This window comes from Odontomachus brunneus, unplaced genomic scaffold (assembly GCF_010583005.1).
Source record: "Odontomachus brunneus isolate Ranch 3 - 2012 unplaced genomic scaffold, Obru_v1 Obru_scaffold_165, whole genome shotgun sequence".
Taxonomy (NCBI): Eukaryota; Metazoa; Arthropoda; class Insecta; order Hymenoptera; family Formicidae; genus Odontomachus; species Odontomachus brunneus.
In genome coordinates, this window is record NW_022639615.1 from 450,705 (window position 1) to 474,606 (window position 23,902).

At 40.7% G+C, this 23,902-nt stretch overlaps 2 protein-coding genes across 3 annotated transcripts in view; one reads left to right on the forward strand and one right to left on the reverse strand.

Annotated features, from left to right (window-relative positions):
* Window positions 1–9,249: 9,249 nt before the first annotated feature.
* On the reverse strand, window positions 9,250–18,702 carry LOC116851059 (zinc transporter ZIP3). The gene is made up of 4 exons (XM_032830088.1): window positions 18,310–18,702; window positions 15,288–15,636; window positions 14,815–14,982; window positions 9,250–14,707 (listed from the first exon to the last, which is right to left on the reverse strand). Exons 1-4 carry the CDS (start codon window positions 18,663–18,665, stop codon window positions 14,498–14,500), a joined length of 1,083 nt encoding a protein of 360 aa, XP_032685979.1. The 5' UTR covers window positions 18,666–18,702; the 3' UTR covers window positions 9,250–14,497.
* Window positions 18,703–19,125: 423 nt separating this feature from the next.
* The window catches only part of LOC116851054 (probable ATP-dependent RNA helicase DHX34), a 9,129-nt gene continuing 4,352 nt past the window's right edge, over window positions 19,126–23,902 (forward strand). The window contains exons 1-2 of one of the 2 annotated variants that reach the window (XM_032830075.1): window positions 19,126–19,268; window positions 23,094–23,798. In XM_032830075.1, coding sequence (XP_032685966.1) covers window positions 23,111–23,798 — 688 coding nt within the window. In that variant the 5' untranslated portion in view covers window positions 19,126–19,268; window positions 23,094–23,110. Of the gene's footprint in view, window positions 19,269–23,093; window positions 23,799–23,902 lie in introns of those variants that run through there. The other variant, XM_032830076.1, reaches the window with a different exon arrangement.

Here is a 23,902-nt window from a genome sequence, read left to right on the forward strand (position 1 = left end):
ACATGTATATACGCGTATATAAAAAAACTAACCAACGGCTTCATGCTATCTATACGCGACACATAGTATGTGTGTGTATATGAATATACATTTCTGTGTGTGTGTGTATATATGTACGTACATACGTACACACACGTAAGTATGTTTATATATAAACACTTTTTCACACACACTTTTTTCTAAGATCGAACACGTTCGGCTGGCGAGTCGAAGGGGCGCTTCGAGTTGCTATAACAAAAATTACAGGCAACTTGGACGAGGAGAACGAGCGCGAGGTCACACGTTCGGTAAAAACACGCAAAATTTTGGACACGAGAAAATTCCGAATATTCCAATCGAATTGACCGAAATAACCATGAAGAGACCTTCTGTACATGTCGATGACGTCACATACAGGTGTAAACCGGGCCAGAGCACGTGTTGGTCTCACGACACGCTGCATACCCTAATTATTCGATCTACGATGCATTCTCGGTTCATCGGGTGTCAAAGGGCTTCTTTTCGTCGCACTTTAATCATTGCTCAAGAGAGAGAGCGCCGGGCACGGTGGGACGTTTAATTCTCTCCCGGGGAGGGGGAGAATTCCACGATTGAAATCGACGTTTGCGACTACCACGAGAGACGAAAGCCGAACTCGACCCGGACTCGACCGGCCGGAATCTCTTCGGCACGATGAGTCTGCGTTTCGCGACACGAAAAACAATGGAAAGAACGTGCACAAGTGAATCATTTTCCTCGTCGAGCATAGCACTTTTCTCCCAGGGTGCCGCTTCTGTTTTTGGTCTCGTGCAATTAATAACGCGGGGTCAAGCGGCGCACTTTTAACGAGCTTTTGCGAAACAGTAGAGATGCGACGTACATATACGACATATCTCTCTCTCTCTCTCTCTCTCTCTCTCTCTCTCTCTCTCTCTCTCTCTCCCTCTCTTGTCTCGCCAAAATGGAGAATTTACGGAACTCGGCGTAGCCGCGTGCGCACTTCGCCGGAATAATAAACTCGTGCATCACGCGGGATTAACATCCCTCAGCGGGCGATTTATATCGGGATTACGGGGCCATGGAGCGACGTATAAACTGTACGTATGATCGTTACGAGGAAAAGAGTGATAAGCCGACAGAATATACCGACGCTTTATCCCGCAGAATTGCACTCTACGTCGGGAAGACTACCGCGTAACCTTGGGACAAACAATTCCCTCGCGAAGAGAAACATATGGGCGTAAAAGAGCGCCCTTTTCGCGAAACCGCAGTTAATCGTGGGAGAATCTCCGCGTACAGAACGTCGTCTGCGGAGACGAGCGTCGGTTTACTTAGTCGGTTTTACTCGACAAAAAGAGATAGAGAGAGACAGAGAGAGGGAGGGAGAGAAAATAAGGTATTATTAGATTAGAATACTAATCCAGATTTAAATAGTATCTTAAGTCCAGCGATCCGCACGAATCCCTTTTATCCAGAAAGAAAATCGCGGCACGCGGTACGTTAAATCCTTCATTGTGATTTAAAGAAAAGTCGCGCGAAACAATGTATGCGCGAATTATGACACGATACCGCGGGAATTGCTGGATGTGACGTCCTCATTTGTTAGAGACGTTACCGTTAATTCGACATATAGTGACGTTACAATATATTAATAATATAATAATGTAATAATTATAACTTTGTGTGGCGCAACGCGCCACACAATCGCTGTCCATCACGCCTCTCCAATAGTTAACGCGGGAGTAAACTTTCGATCGCGCGGCGGTTCGTCCCTCCACGCTCATCAATTACAAATTGAGGGATCAAAGGACGGAGATTAAGTCAGGTCGCGCGACGATCTCCCCAGGGGGATGACTGGGTGGCGGCGTGACAAAAACGGAAATTCCGATTCCGATGGGAGATCGCGACGTGTTTGGAGAAATCCGCGGTACTTTCGGAAAGTAGGACAGGCAGAATTAGCAAAGGCACAATACCGATGACAGTCTGATATCGCGAGTTCGACAGTTTGACGTCGAACGTATGTACCGTACTTCGCTATTCGCGGTGTTGGTCGCTGTTAGTCGACATCGCGTTGCTCGATGGAGGCTGAAAGAGACTGGAAGAGCGACGAATAACACGCGGATAATCCGAGATCGAGCGTCATTTATTATTACAGAGAAAGGGAGATGAAATAGCGAGAGAGAGAAAAAGAGAGAGAGAGAGAGAGAGAGAGAGAAAGAGAGAAAGAGAGAGCGAGCGAGCGAAAGAGACAAGGATCGAACGCCATAAGAATCGTTCATTATTCTCCCTCATATTGAGGATTCCTACGGGCCGATTAACAAATACCTTTCGGTGTCTGGCTCCCTTCAAGCATCCTCCCTTGTCCCTTGAGATGCCCTCGCTCTCATTCTCACTCTCACTCTCCCTTTCTCTCTCTCTCACTCTCTTCTATTTCTCATCTCTCCTTTCGCCATTTCAGATTCCCCACCTCCGTTTGACGTTTTGTGCCGAGATATTAGAGCCTAGCGAGCCTCGAGAGATCCGACCGAACGCCTCCATTGGTATTCCTAATGGCGAGAAAGGATGTCGAGTTAACGTCGTTTAAAAGCACAGGCTGTCGCCCATTAATGCGCCGGTAGTTCTCGGCAAATCTCATCAACGGTTCTATTTTCGATCCCTTCCACCTCCCTCCCCCCTCTTCCACCCTCCTCTTGCTCCGTGAGCAACGGCATCGAACAGCGCTCCATAACGAGTCGTTCTGTCGTCGTCCGGTGCGAAACAAGTTCCGCATCTGCGGACACAAATAAACAGCGCCACGCAACACGCGGACATAATATCCGGCTTCATCAAAATTTGCGCAAAAATTTGGTCCACGTGGCGCGCGGACGGCAGAAAATTTCCGCGACTGTCGCAGAGAAGTCGAACCGAACAGCTAATCATCGTCGAGATTCAACGAAACGGAATGTCTCGAGCGAACAAACCGGCCGTGACGCTCGGAACATTACAAGCGTGAAACAGACCGGCGAATTGCAATAATAAGCTCTTAATAAGCTCCTAATAAGCTCCTCTGATATCCCGCCGCGGGATAGCAATTTCTCGCTGGATATTGCCGGTAACAGCGGCAGTTTCGATGAAATTTTATCGCGCATTTGCGTGCAGCACGCTCGAAGCAATCTTTTATGTTGCTGTAGCTCAATCTCTAGGCGAACGAATGTTACTGCGTTAACACTTTGATATATGTATTTCATTAGCACACACATTGTCTAAGCAACGTCCCGCCCGAGTTAATTCCTACTAGACGCCGCGATTTTACGTACCATTTTTGACTAATTTAGCACAAATTTGAAATATTTTGGTTGGAATCTCGGCTAAAGAAATTTAGAATGATTCGTGTTTCAACTATGCCGCTTTTGTTAAAATTTTAATTAAAATTGCCGGATTTCTTGGTTTGGCCGAGATTCGAACCATTTTTGACTAATTTAGCACAAATTTGAAATATTTTGGTTGGAATCTCGGCTAAAGAAATTTAGAATGATTCGTGTTTCAACTATGCCGCTTTTGTTAAAATTTTAATTAAAATTGCCGGATTTCTTGGTTTGGCCGAGATTCGAACCATTTTTGACTAATTTAGCATAGATTTGAAATATTTCGGTTGAAATTTCGGCTAAAAAATTTAGAATAATTCGTATCTCAGTTATGACAATTTTATTGAAATTTTAATTAAAATTGCCGGATTTCTTGGTTTGGCCGAGATTCGAACCATTTTTGACTAATTTAGCATAGATTTGAAATATTTCGGTTGAAATTTCGGCTAAAAAATTTAGAATAATTCGTATCTCAGTTATGACAATTTTATTGAAATTTTAATTAAAATTGCCGGATTTCTTGGTTTGGCCGAGATTCGAACCATTTTTGACTAATTTAGCATAGATTTGAAATATTTCGGTTGAAATTTCGGCTAAAAAATTTAGAATAATTCGTATCTCAGTTATGACAATTTTATTGAAATTTTAATTAAAATTGCCGGATTTCTTGGTTTGGCCGAGATTCGAACCATTTTTGACTAATTTAGCATAGATTTGAAATATTTCGGTTGAAATTTCGGCTAAAAAATTTAGAATAATTCGTATCTCAGTTATGACAATTTTATTGAAATTTTAATTAAAATTGCCGGATTTCTCTCTCTCTCTCTCTCTCTCTCTCTCTCTCTCTCTCTCTCTTTCTCTCTCTCTCTCGGTTTGGCCAAGATTTGAACTATTTTTTATTAATTTAGCATAGATCTAAAATATTTCAATTAGAATATTGGCTAAAGAAATTTAAAATAATTCGTGTCTCAGCTATGCCGATTTTGTTAAAATTATTTAACTATATCTTGTATTGAATTTTATTTCTTATGCATTTTTGTTGCACTTATTGATGATAGAAGTGAGAATATTAAAAATTTATAAACTGCCGTGAAACTCAAAATGAGCTAAAATGAAAAAAAATATGATCTAAATATTTTTTGTACATCTGTACCAAAAAAAAGAAAGAAATCGAAGTGTAACCTTTGGGTAGGTATACTTGTTAGTCGCACTCTTTCCGCGGTGACTTGTCGCCTGTCGATTGCAAATTTAGAAAGTTGTGCTTTCGGCGAGACCTTGTTCTAAGAAAAAATTCACATCTTGGCAGAAAAGCGGCAAGCAGAAAGGTAGGAGTCTATAAACCTGTTCTTTTTAGCTGAACTGTCTGAACTGCACACTGATGCAATAAGTTGGAGTTTGAGAAATATATATTTTGTTTACAAACATATATTTCGTCTCACTCAAATTTATGGCACCAGTGTGCACCAGTTAAAAGAACAGTTCAGCTAAAAGAACAGATCTAATCAGAACTCGCGCTGGTAGAAAGGCAGAAACTGTCGACTGTCATCTGAGCACCAGTATGAGTTCTGATTGGCTTCTGCTTTTCTGCTTCTCGCTTTTCTGTCAAGATGTGAATTCTCCCCAAGGATAACGCGGAGGAATCGATGTCGGATAGTCGCCCGACTGTATTTCAAACGCACGCGTGCCTGCCTGTCTGGACGAACGGATTTGCGCGCCGTGTGGGATCGCAGCAACTTCCCCGCACGCAGGAGGTACATTTCGGTTAACGGTGTTCTAACATTAATCGAATCGTACGCGCCAATCTCGTCAGCGAGCCGGCGACCAAGGTAACGGTAAACGGCCAGGGGAAGTTAGTTACAAGGTAAACCCCGCTTGCGACGCTCTTAATTGCCATCATAACTCGAGACAACTTAACCCCCGCCCGCGGGGGGCGATCGTTATCCCGGCTGAATACCGTCCGACCGGCGACAAATTTCATTCTCGCACGAAAACGATTTTGCCAGAACAAGCAATTCGAAATTCTTGCGCTCGCTTGAAGATTCCTTTCAAAAGAAGCACGTCGCGCTCATTCCACGTTACGTTGCGTTGACAGCCGCGGAGTGTATAGCAAGGTAAAAGTACTAATAATAAGGTAAAAGTACGCTCAGATATGTACCTAATTCTCGACATTTTTATTGTTTTGATTTTTAGAAAATATAAATATTTAAACTTTCAACATAAAAAATATATATATACAAGTATTGAATATACATACATTTTATGTTAAAAGTTTAAATATTCGCATTTAAAGATCAAAACAATAAAATGTTCAAAATTAGGTATGTGTCCGGCAATTTTTACCTTAATGCAATTTAATCGTAAATAAAGAAGCGAGAAAGATCCGAAAGTAAATTATAAGAATTATTCTGGTGGAATAATTACAATGACGATCATTGCGCTATTTATCGTGGTGAACGACTGTTTGCGAAAACAATGTGCTCACATTCTTACTCTGAAGATAACAGAATATACGCTATTTCGACCATGAGAGCGGTACAACGGATACTCGCAACTTCGGTTTTTAACGCAACGCATGGAATTTTTAACGAGCAGTTGCTGGAGATATAACAGTCGGCATTTAGCGTTAAGTTAATAAACGAAAAAGTCTCAAAATAATGAGACCAACCGCTAATGCAGCACATGGTGACATTAATTCGAAATGCGAAGCAAATCCCACTTAAAAGATTATCATATACAGAATGTAAAACAAAAATCTCTCTTTCTAGCGCGAGAGAAACTGGTAAGTTTCTGCCATAAATTACTTTCAAGCAGGAAATTGAATGCCAATGTGATATCGAATCGAGCATCGAATTTAATTACAGCATCCAAAATGTGCGTATACTCGAGTCGAAATTTCTACGTTAATTCTGTAAAATCCATCAAACTTGAAAAACCATTGGGGAATCTCAAAATATCAATACTACAGAAACTAGTCTTTGCAATGAGAATGGCTATTTTTGTCGCTGTTCTTTCCATACTGAAGGTTCAATATTAATGGGTAAATAAGATAAAAATTTTTGTTTTTTAGCATTGAAATTTCAACAAGATTTAGAAAAGATTTGTTATTAAAGATTTGTTATTTTCATAAATAAAAGAACAAAATTGTAAAGATAAACGTAACAATTGTCTGCCCAGAAACAGAATATAAATTTTAATATTTTTGGATAACAAAGTTAAACGGAAGAGAGAGAGAGAGAGAAAAGATGTTGACAGATTGAAGATAGGACTCGCAGCCCGAGCGACATTTTAAATGTATGTAAACATATAAACATATACATGAATGAATGTAGATACATGTATATGTAAACATTTAAAAATGTGAATTCTAAATTCCGACTCGGGGATGCTCCTCGTGTATATTGTATCTCGTAAAAGGTTTCTGCTGTGTTCTTTTATGTTTTGTTTCTTTCCCGGAAAAACAAATGTGGCAAAGCTTTCACTCCTTCGCCATTTTGTAAAACTTTGAATATCCCAATAAATGGCATCAATTTAAAGCTTAGGATAAGTAGAGGCACACATTAAGAATAATTTTTAAAATTATTTAATTTTTAAAATTATTTAATTTTTAAAATTAAAATTTCAATGTATCATTTTCAGATCATTATTTGACAACATGCCACTAGTATAATATAGTATATATATTACGTGCAAATAGTTATCTATTGAAGTTGCAAACTTTTGGACCGTTTATCTTCCAAACAATCACGAGAACAATATCGAGACTTTGTACTCTCAATCTATTCAACATATAAGCTTCAAATCGGCGTATCATTAATTGGAACATTCCAAGTTTTGGAGCGAAGTGTCTATGGACGCTCGCGCTCTTTATGAGATACAAAACGTCCGTAAATTGAGAAAGGGGTGAGAGAACGTTCAAACTATCGCCGTCAAAGTTTCGAACATTTCAGTCGAAACACAGGAGTCGAAGTGTCGAACGATAGTAAAAATAAATTTCAAGCACACATTGCGCCAAAATTATCGCAAGTAAACAAAGCGTTAAAGTTGCATACGTAAGCAATATGTAAATATATAACAATATGTAAACAATATGTAAATATATAAGCATATGTAAGCAATATGTAAATATGTAAGTATATGTAAATAATATGTAAATATCCAAATAACACGCATGTCTAAAAGATGTCTAAAAGATGTCTAAAAGATATCTAAAAGATTTTTCATATAACAAAATGTTACATAAGACGTCTTTTAGGTATCTTTTCAACATCTTTTAGACATGCATGTTATCTGGATATGTAACAAGCAGTATGTATAATATATAAATTTACTCACTCGGACCCGCTGCACCGCCGCCGCTACCTCCGGGCCAAATCCTCCAGCTGTTCCACCGGCGCCAGCTCCTCGGCGACTTTTGGTAGCGATTCAGCTCCATCCAGGTGGCACACTCACACGAACACGAATATCCGAAGAACGAAAAAAAAATAAAAAAACGCGACTAACTGCGGACGCGCATACCGTTCTTCTTCGTACGACGCGACGAGATGGATGATCGTAGAACGACCGAACTATTTGTAACGCTCAGTTGAAATTTTACCCTCTAATTATATAAAGATGGTTTTAACAGTTCGAAACTTTCCGACTTTTCGTTCACGTCCTTTCAGATTATATTCTTATAGTCGTTTTCTTAATTTCGTTAATGTAACTTTCACTAATAGATATTAACCGTCCATTGCTCTCGTATGAGGCGAGCGCGCGTTGAAATTTTATTTTCTAATTATATAAAAGTGGCTCTTAGCGCGCGGTTGGCTTTGAAACTTCCTGATTTTTCACTTACAACCTTCCTCTACAAAGATTTTATTTATATGGTCGTTTTTTTAATTTTGTTAGTGTAACATTTGTTAATAAACTTTGAAAGCGTTAACGCAGATTTATAGCGAAAATAAATACATCAAGTTAATGCGTTGTTATCAAATTCTAGCTTTATTCCGATAAATCGATAATAAATCAACGTTTTAATACATTTACTCGTTTTTATAAAATTCTGTATTAGTACAGTAATAATTAAATTCTCCTTTAAAAACTCAATAGCCAATAGACACAATAAGCGCGACGTTTCGCTTGTCTATTGCCTATTGAGTTTTTAAAGGAGAATTTAATTATTACTGTACTAATACAGAGTTTTATAAAAACGAGTAGATGTAGTAAAACGTTGATTTATTATCGATTTATCGGAATAAAGCTTGAATTTGATAACAATGCATTAACTTGATGTATTTATTCTCGCTATGAACGCGCGTCAACGCTTTCAAAGTTTATTGACAAAAGTTACACTAACAAAATTAAGAAAACGACCATATAAATAAAATCTTTGTAGAGGAAGGTTGTACGTAAAAGTCCGTTGGGAGCGTGTAACAAATCGCGGCCTTATTTACGTTTTTTGTGTCGTTCGGTTTACGAGGCGATATTGTACGATAGCGCTTTACGTCCGTCTCACACACAGTCGCGTAGAATACACACTTCCGCGTTTCCCTTCTGGCAGGCACCAAGACGCGCGGAACAGACGCGCGAGGGTTCGCGTTACTACTGCCGGAATCGTCGCGTCGTCACGCGCCGTATAAATGGATAAACAGCGATTTCGCGAGATGAACACGCTCCGTGCGTCCGCTCCCCCCTCCCCTCTCCATCCCCCCCACTCACCGCGACTGGCGCACCAAACAGCACTGGTAATTGTTACATGCGGGACACGTTGCTACGATCGCGCGTTAAACACTCTGTTTGGCAACTCTATTTGTTATAACGTGCGCGCGTGAAATTTCGCCGGTTCCGACAACTTTGACGTCATGATTTATTGTTCGCTTTTAGTGACTTTTCGTAAATACGTTCACCCGCAAACGCGCTTTTGGAAACGGCGCGGCAGAAAACGATCTTACAGAACACACCACATTGTCTTTAATGTTCAATTTATGAATATAAAGTTTGCGTCACGATGTTTTTCGTAAAGTTCGACGTATGATACTGTCGCGCCAAACTGAAGCAAGAGGTTTAGAGGAGAAGTGAGCTCACTTTTCGGAAGATTCGGAGTCGATTTCGCGGGAATTTCGTCGATGAATTTTCGTACGACGCGAGACACAGCCGGTCTGCCCGGCGCGCGGTGACCGACTGACTCTCAACAAACCGGTGACGATTCATACATAAACACGCCCAGATGTGCCCACACCGTTGCCCTACAAGCGTTTGCTATACTTTATATAGTATACTATTATTCTAAATACTAGATAAAAATATACATGCGACGACGCGCACTGAATTGATAATAATACCGAGTCTTCCTCTTCGTTGAGGATATTTTTATTTCGATATCTGTGTCGCTGAGTGTGGATTTTCTCACCCCTATACCGACAAGATTAATTGCACAGACTTTTATATTTCACCGCACGCCTTTTATATCGTTTTATATGTATATACTTTTGTGAGACAATCTTGGTCATGACATCAAATGTGTCAAAATCCTACCGAGCTAACGTGTGCATCGGCCTTCTAATGGCGCGTTCCAATGTGTTACCACGATTTTATAATATTTGTATATGAAGAAATTTCGTATTATGTTCACGATGACGGATTATTTATAAAGCGGTATGAAATATCAAAAGAACGGTAATATAGTCAAAATAATCGCTTATATCGTACGAGACACACCGTAGTATGTCACGAGTATGTGCACGGAAAGAGAATATTATAGTTTGCTTTTCCATATAAATTCTTTTGAAAAACGGTAAGATAAACCTTACTGTCGGCGGACTCTGTCTTTCTAAAGAACACAGTAAATTCCGCTAGAAACATGGCAAGTGTTTTAGAACACTTCAATTCTTAAGATGTAAGTGACGCATACAAAATGAAATTACAATGAGTGACTGCAGAATGTCGATCTCTATTTCTCGATTACAAAATCTTGTAGTGTACTCTTTACTAACATTCTCTCCGTTTATATACAGTTAAATGAAACACTCCAATCTTAAACTCAATTTCATCGAGACGCAAGTACTTTACAAGAAGCTACCGTGGTTTTACGATATTCGTTTACAAGGGCTGCTTGCGCAACAATCAAGCCGAAGCACTTTGAAGGATATATTAAGAAAAAGAAAGAAGAGAGACGGCAGAGAGAAAGAGAGAGAGAAAGTGAGAGAAAGAGTGAGCGAGCGAGCAAGCGGGGGAGAGAGAGAGAGAAAGAGAGAGAGAGAGAGAGAGAGACTTAGCTATTTCGATGAGACAATAAATATGAATTAGATCTCTAGTTTAATCTATACGATGTCGTGAAAGCGCACTCGGAAACGAGCATGATTAGAAGTTTAAGTGCAGCGTGCTTATTTACACCCGTTCATAGCAACAGCTATGTTCGATTTGCACGGTCGGAACGTGATGCACTCGGTAGGAATAAATGCCACGCGAGATATGCGAAAGCGCATTTTGGCGGATAACAGACGTGACACACACACACAGCTTCGCTAGCACGAGAGAACGCGATTAATTGCAATCCCACATACCAATTATTGTGACGCAACGATTATCCGACACTGCTATCAGAGACAGTAATCACCAGTTGCTATTATTCACGCGGATTGCCCGTTCTCTGCCCGAAAATCACGACGAATTCGCGAAGCCGGTCACTCGGCACTTTCGTGAGTATAACGCGCGACAAGAAGGAAATGGCGGGCTCGCGCGGCGACGTGCGCGTTGAACATCGCGCATCACCATCGATTATCGATCGATGTGATCGAACATCGCGAACAAGATAGCCAATCAGAGTGACTTTGACCAAACTTGATTCACCAGATGTTGCGAATGCTTCGAAGCATTTGTAGCGTGTAACGAATCGCACCCTCCGATTAAACTAACGAACGGTTGAGTAGTTGGATTCAAACTAAAATTGCTGTTGGAGAAGTTGAGAGAGAGAGGAGAGTGAGAGGAGAGAGAGGAGAGAGAGAGAGGAGAGAGAGAGAGAGAGGGCGGAGTGAAGTCAAAATTTCAGCCCACAGCTTAACCGTTCGTTAATTTAACCGGAGCCTGTTCAAAATCACCTTTATTCCCGCACAGTATATGACCTAATATCCGATCATTACTGATCGCTGTCATTATTCGATTGTACGTACAATTATGCGTATCTTTCAGCTTCACGGCGGCTATTTCGTCCTGTACTCGCGACTCACGACTGCACGCGATCTGACGCGACGCACCACGAACGAGTAAATAACCTAAAATACGTGCCGGCTTTTTCAACGGATACCGCGTCGGCGCACGGCGAAGCGACGCGCAGGTTTTCACGACTTAGAATCGCGAAATTGACTATTGTTACGATACCTCAAAGTGTCCGGCACTTTACTCAGCACTTTCGACATCGATTCGGCACGCGTGGATCCTTGGAGACGGGTGAAAATCACGAAAAATGAGGAGCGACATCGCCGCGACGCCGAACCGTTGCAATGCGTCGAGAAGAGAGAGAGAGAGGCGCGCAAACATGGCGGCTCGTCTTTCTCTCTCCCTCTCACTCGCTCGCTCTTTTTCTCTCTCTTTCTTTCTTTCTCTCCGCGCGCAGCTACATGCGCGCTGAACTTCACAACGTAGTATAAAGCGTATGAGACCGTCCACATGCACACACTTCAGCCTCGTTAATATCGAAAAAACTAAGTATACGTCTAAGGTGGCCTCGACGAAGACCGATGAGAGAGAAACAAGCTCCAGCCGACGGGATTACGTACGTGGGTGTTGGTGCGGAACTTACTACTACGTGCGATTCGGTGATAAACTGCTCGTCGCGGGCGGACGAGGTAAGCGAGGAAGGGAGTCGCTTTGACATTTAAAAAAGAGATTAATCGGCGTGGGGTCGAGCTGCTGAAAGGCGCGCTCTCGAGTATTCCTTTCTTATCTATTCCGTCGTGGTCGGATTCTTTTGTTTCCAACGAACAAGTCCATTTGTCGAAATTACGTCTGTTCAAGGAAGCGCGTAGGAGAGAAAGAAAGAGAGAGGGTTGACGTCGACGATAGGTTTCATGAAATTTCATTCGACCTCCCTTGTTTTTATGCAGACCGAGGGCGGACGGCTGCCGCGCCGCGTCGAGCCGCACCGAGCCGAGCTCTAACGCTCCGTCGACTTTAAAGTTTCTAATAAAGGAACGAGAGCTTTTATATCGCGGCTCCGTAGCAAAGAACGCTGAAACGCGATACCAGGCGTGTGTAGACGCCAATAGCGATCCCGATCTAATCTCCGTGCGCTATCGATCATCGGGAGCATCCACCTCCCGCGCCGTAAAGCGCGCCGTTAAACGAGATCTCGCCGAATATCGGTCGACGGCGTCTCCACGCCGGGAAGACGAGGGAAAACCGTGTCGCGAGTGCTCGCCAAACAATAAACTCGGTGTCATTAAATTGTCCCGGTATCGTCTCGAAGATCGAAGATCTATGACTCTAGCTCCACCGGTGTTACCTCGAAATATTTACGTTGCGTTATCTCGACATTTCTTGGAGTGGTAAGTGGCAGTATCTTCGCTCGAGGCGATAGTGAAAATACTCGTAGACACACGAGAGTGAATGTTTCACTCGATTAGAGTGGATTCTGACGTCATATGAGCGAACGTTTCAATCGATCGATGTGAATATGCGCTTCTGGCGGTAGAATATATCAGATTCACACTTCAGTTTCTAGTGAATATATTCATTCGACGACTCGGAGTAAAGAATTTACCCCGTAACAGTGAAAACTCACTCGAATTCGACTCTATTTTTTATATAAAATCTCACTCCAGGAAATTTAGAAAATTTAACTCATCTTAATAACGACGCAGACAATACAAATTACTAAAAGATGTCTTGAAGATTTCCAAAAAACGCCAAAAAGAAATAGGATTCCTCTTCATGATATCTTCATGATATCTTTTAATAATTTGCTTGGGAAAAGATACACACAAAGACACACTTCATACAATAAAATCGATTTCATCGAGATATAAGAAGGAATAGAAAAGAAAAATAGTATAAGCGCGCACAATGTAGTTTGTTCCTTATTTCTATTTCACGGCGACTATATCCTCCTAAGGCTTCGGCTATAGGTGCCCTCTTAAAGCTGCTCGTTCTTACGTCCGAGTAATTCGCTAATGGATCGAGTCTGTCGCGCGGAATTGCCGCTGCTTTACGCCGCGTCGAGAAAGCTTCACGAGGGATGAACGTACGGTAAAGGGACTTATTCTAAGCTTTTTTCCATTTGGCAGAACCGGCGAGGCTCGAGCGATCTCTGCCTCAAACAGTTCCGCGTAATTAATGTTCTCTCCGCGACGAGATTAATCTCTCGCCGCGTTGTCGGATGCGGCTCTCTGCAACGCTAATTCCCGCGGAAACGCTCGACGAACCGGAAATCGCGGCCGGAAAAAAGGAGGCACATTTTTACGCACTTCTTTACCACGCTGGATAAACACAAAAGGCATATTCGCGGTCCAGTAAGCTCCTAAAGAGCCGACGATGAAACACTGTCTTTTTTTCTCTCGATTCGTCGTGTTTTGCCACGGTAAGATATTCGACGACTGTTATTACTCTCTCGAGACTCTCAGCATAAACACATTTCGGATAACATAATTCAAGGTGGTGAGAAATTGACTAGTGTTTCTTTTTCGGATCATGGAGCAATCTTAGGAACAATCGTAGCATGTATTACAAATTAAAAAATAGATTTTTCCATCAGTATCGTCTGTGTTATTTGTACAATTTTTTGTTTATATACGTACGTTTGCATGTAATATAAAAATTGAGAAATCGTTACTTATCACGATTGTGAAGAGACTCAAACAGCGATGTAATGTAATAGTAGATTGAAAAGTTATATTATTGATTATGGTCATTGAAATTATAGTAAAAATGAAATATATACTGCGACAAAGATCGTGTACGTTATGAATGTTCTATTACGACATCTTTGTGAATATTCAAAGAGAAATTTTAAATGTTTCGTTAGCAGTGAACTGTTTAGTTTATAACACTCGCTCGAGTATGTATTGCACGGTTACTGTATTTACGTATGCAGAGTGCAATCAGCATTGCACAAAGCGAGGAAAACTCGATTTCGCGTAATTGCGATCCACCTGACGAACTTGCTGTAGCCCTGTAATTATTTGCAGGATCTAACAATCGATTCACGCGCCCACGTATCGGTTGAGCAGGAAAATAAGGACAAATCCGGTAACCATAGAGATAAACTGCAAAATCCCGGCGTATTTGCGCGGACTCTTGTGCCACTTGGCTCTTTCCCTCGGCAGAACCTCACTCACGGTAACGTACAATAACGTTCCGCCCGCCAGGCCTTGCAAAATCGGCAGCCCGACTTTTAACCAATCTGTGTCCACCTGTGAGTTCGAAAAGGACGATTTAGACATTCGCCAAAGCTGATGCCAAATAACATCCAACAATAAAAAAAAAAGGTTCTGATCGAGATTCTTGTCCCTCTACTCACCTGAAACATCAACATGCCGATTCCGATGCCGAGCACTGATCCGCCGGCGAACAGAAGAATCGTAAATATTAATTTAGCGACGGACCTGCTGATTCCCGTCAATTCCAGTCCCAGGCAAAAACCGACGACGAACTTGTGTGACGCCACCGCGCCGGTCAACAGTAACACCTGAGAAAACAGCCACATAATTGCGCAATTGCGTACGCACAATAACGCTTATCGATCTCGTTTCACTGGATCAAAAGGCACGAGGTGGAGAATAGGTACACGTAGCCACCCTGCCTCTTGTCCTTGTGAAATGAAATCCGCTTGCATCTGTAAATGACCGAAATTCAACGAACTTAACGTCGTCACGTACCGCGTCTCATTGTGGCTCCGTTACGAGTCACTGTTATCACCGACGACGACGACGACAACTCGAATTTACGTCTTCTCGTTTATATTCTTCATTATTCAGGCCACGATTCACGTACCTCTGCGATCTGCGTTTGCAGCCCTATCGCGAGCCCTTCGAGCACGGCGTGCACAGTCAAGGCGAGAGCGAGACTGGTGAGGCCGGTTTTGAAGTCGGCACATTGCTCACCCTGGTTCGTGTGGCATAAGAACGTGGCTTCCTCCTGCGACATGCTGTTACGCATGCATCCCGCCGTGCCGTAGCTGCTGACAGTCCAGGCGTTATTGTCGTTGTTAGCAAGGTTGTTAGCAGAAAGGGTCTGCCGATAGACGAACGGTAATCTCGAATCATTCTCGGATATGCAAACCTTCTCGTCTTGTGTAGTCACATTGAAACCGACACTGTGGCAACGGTGGCGACTGTTCGCGCTGAAATTCAAGGGATGCAATCCCATCAAAGCGGTGCAAAATCAAAATCGCGCAAAGATACGCTGCGTGTCGAATTGAGCGTGAGTTGACGACACAAACGGCGTTTATAATCGCGCTTTGCGTCACCAAATCGGCCGGAATCGTATCGCAAGTCTCGCATTTCCTGTTTGTCGAAGAAGTCGTGGCGAAATTTACTCGTCGAGTCTTGCGTAACGATAGCACACAGCACAAACATCTTACATTGACAAAATTTGAAAAGTTTTTAATTGTGTTGCTAAAGATCTAATAGCGACGTTATCGTGACTTTAACATGTTAATTAACATTCTCCGGGACTTTTAATAATAATAACATGGACATTGGTGCTGTATGAGACGAATTTTGCTCGTGGGGCTTTGTGTAACAATATCTCAAAAATAACATACCAACATTAAACCGGAACTGTCTATCCCGTATGTAAATAATTCTCGAAAGCGTATCAATAAAAATTAATACCTCGGGTTCTGCACAGCTCGAGTGGAGAGAAATTTAAATGTGAAGTTCTCGCATCATCACTGATGACATTCGAGAGCGATCGAGAGTAACTCGATCTCCTCGCGAGTCGCAATTCGTCATGAGAAACTCGACCTCGGTGCTTACCACGAACAGTCAACGGTACTCTAGTACGGAGGCAATCCAGTAGATGCACCCGCAACAACGGAAGTTGATATCGAGTGTCAATGTCCAACAATAGCTCGAGTGATCATTTTCCACGTGTGAGCGTGGTGTCGTTGGGTCCGCTCCCATTTGTTCTTCATACACGGCAAATACCCAAGAGTCAAGAATCAAAGCGCTCGGGTGTGCGAATCGACAGTCATTCCACGCGAGAGATAACGCTATCACTAACGTAACATCGGCATATATTTTGGACTAGCTTCATTCGACAAGACTGACAAAGGAAGTCGGTCAAAAAAATAACGTAACTATCTTATATCAATTGGTCTGTTCTATGTGGCTGAATTAGCTTGCACTACATTGAGAACAAATATCTAAAAATTAACAATTTATTAAGTGGGTACTATTATCACATGTTTACTCATATTATATTACATATTTACTCATATTATAGTACAAATTTACTCAAATCGGATTTCTTTTCATTTAAACCGAGTATTGTTTACTCGACTTAAACAACTTGACTAAACGATAGTAAACAATGCTCAGTTTAAATAAAGAAAATTTTGTAAATATGTTAATGGTACCCACCTAATATGTATATGCACGATATGTATATGTATGACGTTACATTTGTAACCGCTAAAATTTCGCTGAAAAACACATCTAATTCTAAAGTCCGTATTAATAATCGTTACTTGAAACTTGCCTCAGGTGAGACATTCAGATTTTAATTTAAAGAGTTAGATCTAAGTTTTCAGCTAAATTGCGACTGCAAATGTAATGTTACACACAAGTACAAACTAAATAATATATATAATTCAAATAAAAAAAATCTAACTCTAAATACAGATTTGAATATTTTTCGTAGGTAAATTTCAAATAACGACTATTAATATGACCTTAAGGCCGTATAATCGTTATTTAAAACTTGTCTCTCATAAGATATTTGAGTCTGAATTTAGAGATCTATACTTGCATTTTTTATTTAAATTATATAATATATGTGACATTACATTTGTGATCGCAACTCCGCTAAAAATTTGTCATTTGTCTTTGATAAATTTAAAATTTAAATTTAAATCTGAATATCTCTCACCTGAAGTAAATTTCAAGTAACAACTATTAATACGCACCAAAGAATGAATAACGAGGAAGAATTTCTCGACAATTACATAATCGGTCGCTTCGGATTATTTAAATCGTAACTGTGTGTTTCTGTGTATATTTCATGTGTACATCATGATTACCGATCATGATTACGTTACAAAGATATTTTCAATAGGAAACTGATAATTAGCACAAATGTCTGATAATGCTCACGTCGTTCGTCTTATAAGAGATCATTACACCATGATTTATCGCCGATAACAAATGATAATATGTCACGAAACAATCAGTACATCACACGCACTCAGAGAAAAAAACATTTATGAGATAGTAAATATTTATTCGGCAGACACTAATAACATATTTACTTATACTAACGTAAAATATTTTTCCAATAAGATCAAAATACATATTTTCTTAGAACCTTAACTCTCCATTGCATGAAATAAGCATTGAGTTGGAATTTTATTTTTTAATTATATAAAAATAGCTTAACAGCTGACTTTGAAAGTTTTTAATTTTTCAGTCTTACAATTTTTTAGATTATATTTGTATGGTCGTTTTCTTAATTTTATTAGAATAACTTTAATCTAGAGAATCTAGAGATTGAAATAAATACATGCTAATATTTAATACCAAAGAAATATTTACCATTGCTTAGATATTTACTTCTCCCAGCGTGGAACATGGAAATAATCGAAAACACAGAACGAGGTGCTTATTATTGTTCCACGTTACCACGTGTAAATTTGGATTGCGCGTCCTTATATTAGACAGCAACGAGTTATATTTAAGCATCCGAGAATATCTGAGAGAATATTCGAGGAATATACCGATCGATCCTCGTGGATCGCGTTGAAGCTCTCTCTCTCTCTCTCTCTCTCTTTTTCTCTCTCGTAGCACGTACCTACCCTCGCTCGTGCGTGTTCCTCTGTCTAGAATTCCCAGGACCACTATTGGCCTCGTGGTCGCTGCTCGGGCAGAAGTAGTGTACGCACTCCTCGACCAAGTAAAGCACGAGGAAGCCGCAGGTGAACACCAGCTCGGCGTGATCCGGGAGATTCTCGCGCACTTCCGGCAGCATGTGCAGACACGCAGTGGCTAGCAGGACACCGGCGCCGAAGCACAGGGTGCAGGAGAGCAGCAGCTTCCTCTGCAGGTGCTCGGCGTGCGAGACGAAGCAGGCGGGCGTGACGCCGACGATGAAGCTACCGGCGCCGATCAGCACCATCGAAGCTATCTTCGCCTGCACCGCGTTGGTAAACATCGCTGGTCGTAGGAACACTCGCGAATGAGCGGCGTAGAAATCGAAGGAGCTGCTGGGATCTCACTGAACCTCGACGCTGTAGACGCGCGGAATCGACCCTTATCTGCATTCATTCGCGACGCGACGGTAACGCGGATGATCAGCGTGATGAGGTGGCTGCTCGCATTTTCAAGGCATCGGAGGTCTCGAACTCGGGTAACACTTGCGGAAACACTCCTGGAACACGGCGACGCTGTCTGTATATATGTCAACGCGATATAGACACGCGGACAGCTTCAAGACGCAACGATAATCCGATGATGGCGGTGATAAGGCGCTGATAGAATCAGACACCCAGCACAGTTGCTATTCGTCGGCTTGTTGCACGCTGGAGGGAGAGAATCGTTCGAGTGATTTTGTTATTAGTTTCGCAATAACTCTTTCCTGAGATGTCGGCGATACGATTTTCGTCTTGACTTATCGGCCACGGAACGACGCGTCTGAAAACGAAACGCATCGCTTATCTCTCGAAAGAGTTCGAATTTCCGCCGACCTAAATCTCGACTCTTCACTGTATTCGAGCTTTCATGCGACTTTGAACGCCGAAATTAGATCATCGATAAGGTAAAAGTCCAATATCTCGACACCTATAACACCTATAACACTGGTACTTAACTGAACATTCTTCTTGTTTTGGTCTTAAAATTTTCAACGTGGGATTTATATATTGGAACATATACATTCAATATGTATGTTCTGTCTCTTTCTCTCTCTCTCTCTCCCTCTTTCTACATTGAAAATTTAGATATCTGTATTTAAAGACCAAAACAATAAAAATGTCCAGAATTAGGTACCTGTGTTATCAGTGTCCAGGCATCGGTTATATTTTTATGTTAAAGTGCATTCTGTTCCGAGTGCGAAGGGAAATAATGATTACCGCGAAGCTGGAACAGAATCAGTGCGGAATATTGAGGCGATAAGAAGCTCACGGAAACATGCGATAAGCGACATTGGCAAAAAAAAATTGGAGGCCAAGCTGACAAGACATATATCTCAAGACGCGATCTCAATGAATCTACGCTCGATCATGATAAACGGTTTACTTACTTATACTTTCGATTGATTAATGATGATCTAAGTCCTTCGCTGTCTGCCTTATTTTTCAAATTTCTTGTCATTTTCACCTTGAGACAACCTCACGTCACTCTCACAACATATACGAATTTGAAAGTTTCCGATAGTCTGTAACAGATCTCGCAAATTGTCAATTTCCATTTCAGGACATTAAATTTACCATCGTTTCTATTATTATTTGCGTCACAAATTTCGCACACGTGCGCACGCAACGTGTTATTAGATAACCTTACAACTCAAATTGAACCTTTATCTTATCTGCATTTAATTGATGAGTGAAATGTTAGAGGCTAACTCATGCATATACTTCGAAATATTCAATATACGCTATAAAATAGCTTCCTTTTCTGTCTGGAGTATTTGTATAACACAACACTTCGTTATTTACTTCTTCTTTCTTCAATTCACCCGAATGTAAACTTGATCAATTTATTGACTGTAAACAGTGTAATATCCAGTGTTGCCAGATCGATAAAAATAATTTCTGTAGATTTTCTAGTAAAATTTCCCGAGAGATTCCTGTAAAAGCCAGTTTAGACAAAAAGAACAGGTCTAATGTCGAGTCATAACTAAAAACAATTTATATTAAGATCAGATCACATTTCTTTATTAAAAAAACTTATATAATAATATATAAAAACTTATAATAATTATAATATATATTAGAACATTTTTAGAATATATTTCCAGTGCTATATTTCACAATCTTCGGTTGATTTTTTTATTAGAATCAATCGCATTTACTATTAAGTAGAATTGACCAGAAATACAATCACAATTGACACTAAGGCTGCGTTCTTTTATTCGCAACAAATGCAGCTGATGTCATGTTATCCTTCGATTTTACCGAATGTTAACAAGGATAGAATGGGTGCGTTCAGAAGACACAACTGTTGCACAACGGTTGAGTAATTAGTCAACATAATTGGTCTAAAGTTAGGGATCTAACAGTAAGGACCAATAATCATTGAACGCTCACTGATCAGCTATGTTTTCTGAACGCAGCCAATGACATCGGCTGCATCTGTTGAAAATAAAAGGACACAACCTTAGGGTCTGAGCACAGACTTTTGCATAACGCATAACGCATAACGCATAAGGCAATTAACCAATCAGAGACCTTTATTTCCCTCTCCAGGATAGAAATGAATGACTCTAATTGATTGATTTCCTTATGTGTTATGCATTATGCGTTATGCAAAAGTCTGTGTTCAGGCCCTTAAGGTGCGTGTTAGGAGTTCGCTATTAGTGCTATTCAGCGACCATGTCATTCTATCCTTGTTGTATATCTAAGGAGCAATAAAGATAGAAGAACGCGGTAGCGTTAGTAATGTGCTTCCCGAACGCACCCTTAAGTCCGTATCAAACTACCGACTGCACAGGTCGACTCGACTGCCGATTACGACTGCCGACTCCAGTCGGTCAATCACACTTAAGCCAACGGCACACGATGCTTGTTTTCATACTGGATTGCTTGCTGGATGGAAATATTATGTTCTGATTGGTGTATTTCTGAAGACGGATTAATCAGAATAGAGTATTTCCATCTAGCAAACAATCCAGCACGAAAACAAGTATTGTGTGCCGCTGGCTTTATCGACGTCTGCCGCTGACTGATCGTACTAGTGACATCTGCTAGAGAACAAAAAGTGCAATAAATAGGCGCATTCAGCGGAAAAAGCGCTCAGTGAGCAATCAGCGATTATTGGTTCTTACTATTAGATCCCTAAATCTAGACATATTACATTGACGAATTGTTCAACTATTGTGCAACTATTGAGTGCGCTGAACACACCCATTGTCATTAGATTAAGTTCTGTGTGATAGTAAAATAATGGCATATATGTCAAGAAATTTAACATTTTCTTCTAAGAAATCTCAAAATATTAAAAGAAAGAAGAAAATAGTTGCGTTATCATATGAACTACCATATGATTGGCTACGACTCGAGTCGCTGACTCGAAAGATAGACTGAAGTCTAAATGCGAGTTGGCCGATCCAGTCAGTCGGCGCCTCACTGTGATTGGTCTATTGAGAGTCGGCAGTCGGGTCGACCTGTGCAGTCGGTAGTCTAATACGGGCCTAAGGCTGATATTTCACGTGTCGTACGACAAGCTTTTTAGATACGTTTATTGGTTGACGAACAGAGAACCTAGAAATACTCTATTCGCCAACCAATAAACGTATCCGAAAAACTTGTCGTACGACACGTGAAATAGCACCCTAATACGGGCTTAATAGGCACGAACTAGACGCTTTTCATCGTTACCACCACAAAAATGCACCTAACGAACGTAGTAAAGGCGCACTTTGTTAGATGGCGTCTCGAAAATGCGCCTAGCTCATTGAAATCAGACTGGTGGCCGCTCTCATGCTTCTCTCTGTAATTATTTTCGAGGAATATTTATTGCCTAAAGATTAATGAATTAAGAGAAAATATTTACAATCTGAAGCAACGTGCAAGTTCTGGCTCGTTCCACATATTTCACAGTGCGCATATGCGAGTATGCGGCTTTTCTGTAAAGCTACATCGATCCAACCTTCCTAGCGCTTTTGTATATTGGAAAATTATTTTGAAGATTCTGAATATGTATCTGAGAGAATAGAAGCGTATATCCTAAGATAGTATACTGGAGGTAGTGCTGAGCCGTATATGCACACTTGACTCCATTTTCGATAAACGCGTATCTGAAATATTTAGGAAAATTAGTTTATTTTAAAAAAACTTTAAAAAATTGTCGAGCGAACAAAAAAACGCGCTCCCGAAATGTACTCTAAACCGACTTGTATCTTCATGTTGGCATCACTACTCACGTGACAGCAGGTTATCTTGACATGTTATGTTTGAGTTTTACTTAAGTGCTGTAATGTAAATCCTGTTAAATTGATATTTTATACATGTCTAACGAATTAGAGAGAAAACAAATATTCGCGCCAGAATACGAGTCACGCTATAAGGATAGATTAGAATAATCTGTGACGAGATATGCGATATTGTAGAACTTGCCATCTAAAAAGTTAGGTTACGGCGCAATATATAAACTCAGTGTAGTAATTTATCTACCATTTAGCTACAGCCAAGAAGAGGACTTGGTTTAAAAATAAAAACATCACTATCCATATCGTTCATTTATCTATATTTTACTTACTATGCTTTTTCTTTAATTACTCTCCTTCGCTTAAACCTATACTTAGCCTACGCTTATCCTACTATCACACTGTCACAGTAAACTCCTCTCCTACACCTCTTCTCCTCTGTTTCTTCCCTAAAACTTTTCTAATCTTTCCCTTTACTACTTATATATATGAACACAGCGAAAGATCAGTGAAAGATGTCATCAAGGAGCAAAGTAAGACGACATTCGCCCAGTCGCGAATACACACGTGAAAATGACAGACATTACAAGAAGAAACATCGCGATGATCTGAAAAGCGAAGAATGTAGCTCCTCGAAATTTACGCGAAACCCTTCCCCGGAGTATCGTCGCGAAGAGAGCGACGAAGAATTCTGTTTCAATAAATATAAACACGAATTGGGGAAGGTCTTCACGGCAAATTCCAATCTCGTTCACGATGTCGCGGATTTTTGGAAATTCGTCGAAAAGTACGAGTCTGTGAAGAAGCAACTAGGCGACAATGACGAATCCGTCGCTGAATCCGCACTAAATTCTATCGGGGTACCGGAGAAATATCACAAGTCTCATTGCTTAAATTTCAAACTCAACTTGTCCTATGGAGAATTGTTTGCGCGAGTTCCCGAGATGAAGCAGTTAACAAAGTCGCGACTGCTGAAGTTCAGGGATGTTGTAGTCTTGTATCTGGATTTCAAGCAAAAGGAAAAATTTAACAAGTTGAAGAAACTTAGGAATGCACAAGCTAATTTACCAGTTGCACAGTACAAAGATGAAATTATTGAAACAGTAAAAAGAGAAAGAGTAGTTATTATAGCAGGAGATACTGGATGTGGCAAATCTACTCAAATCCCTCAATATTTATGTGAAGCTGGTTTCCAGAAAATAGGTAAGATCATCTTAAACCTGAGTAAATTTATTTAATATTTTTTATACTGTTGAAAACAATTAGGAGGTCATATTTTTCATATATGTTTACCTGTTGGATACTTA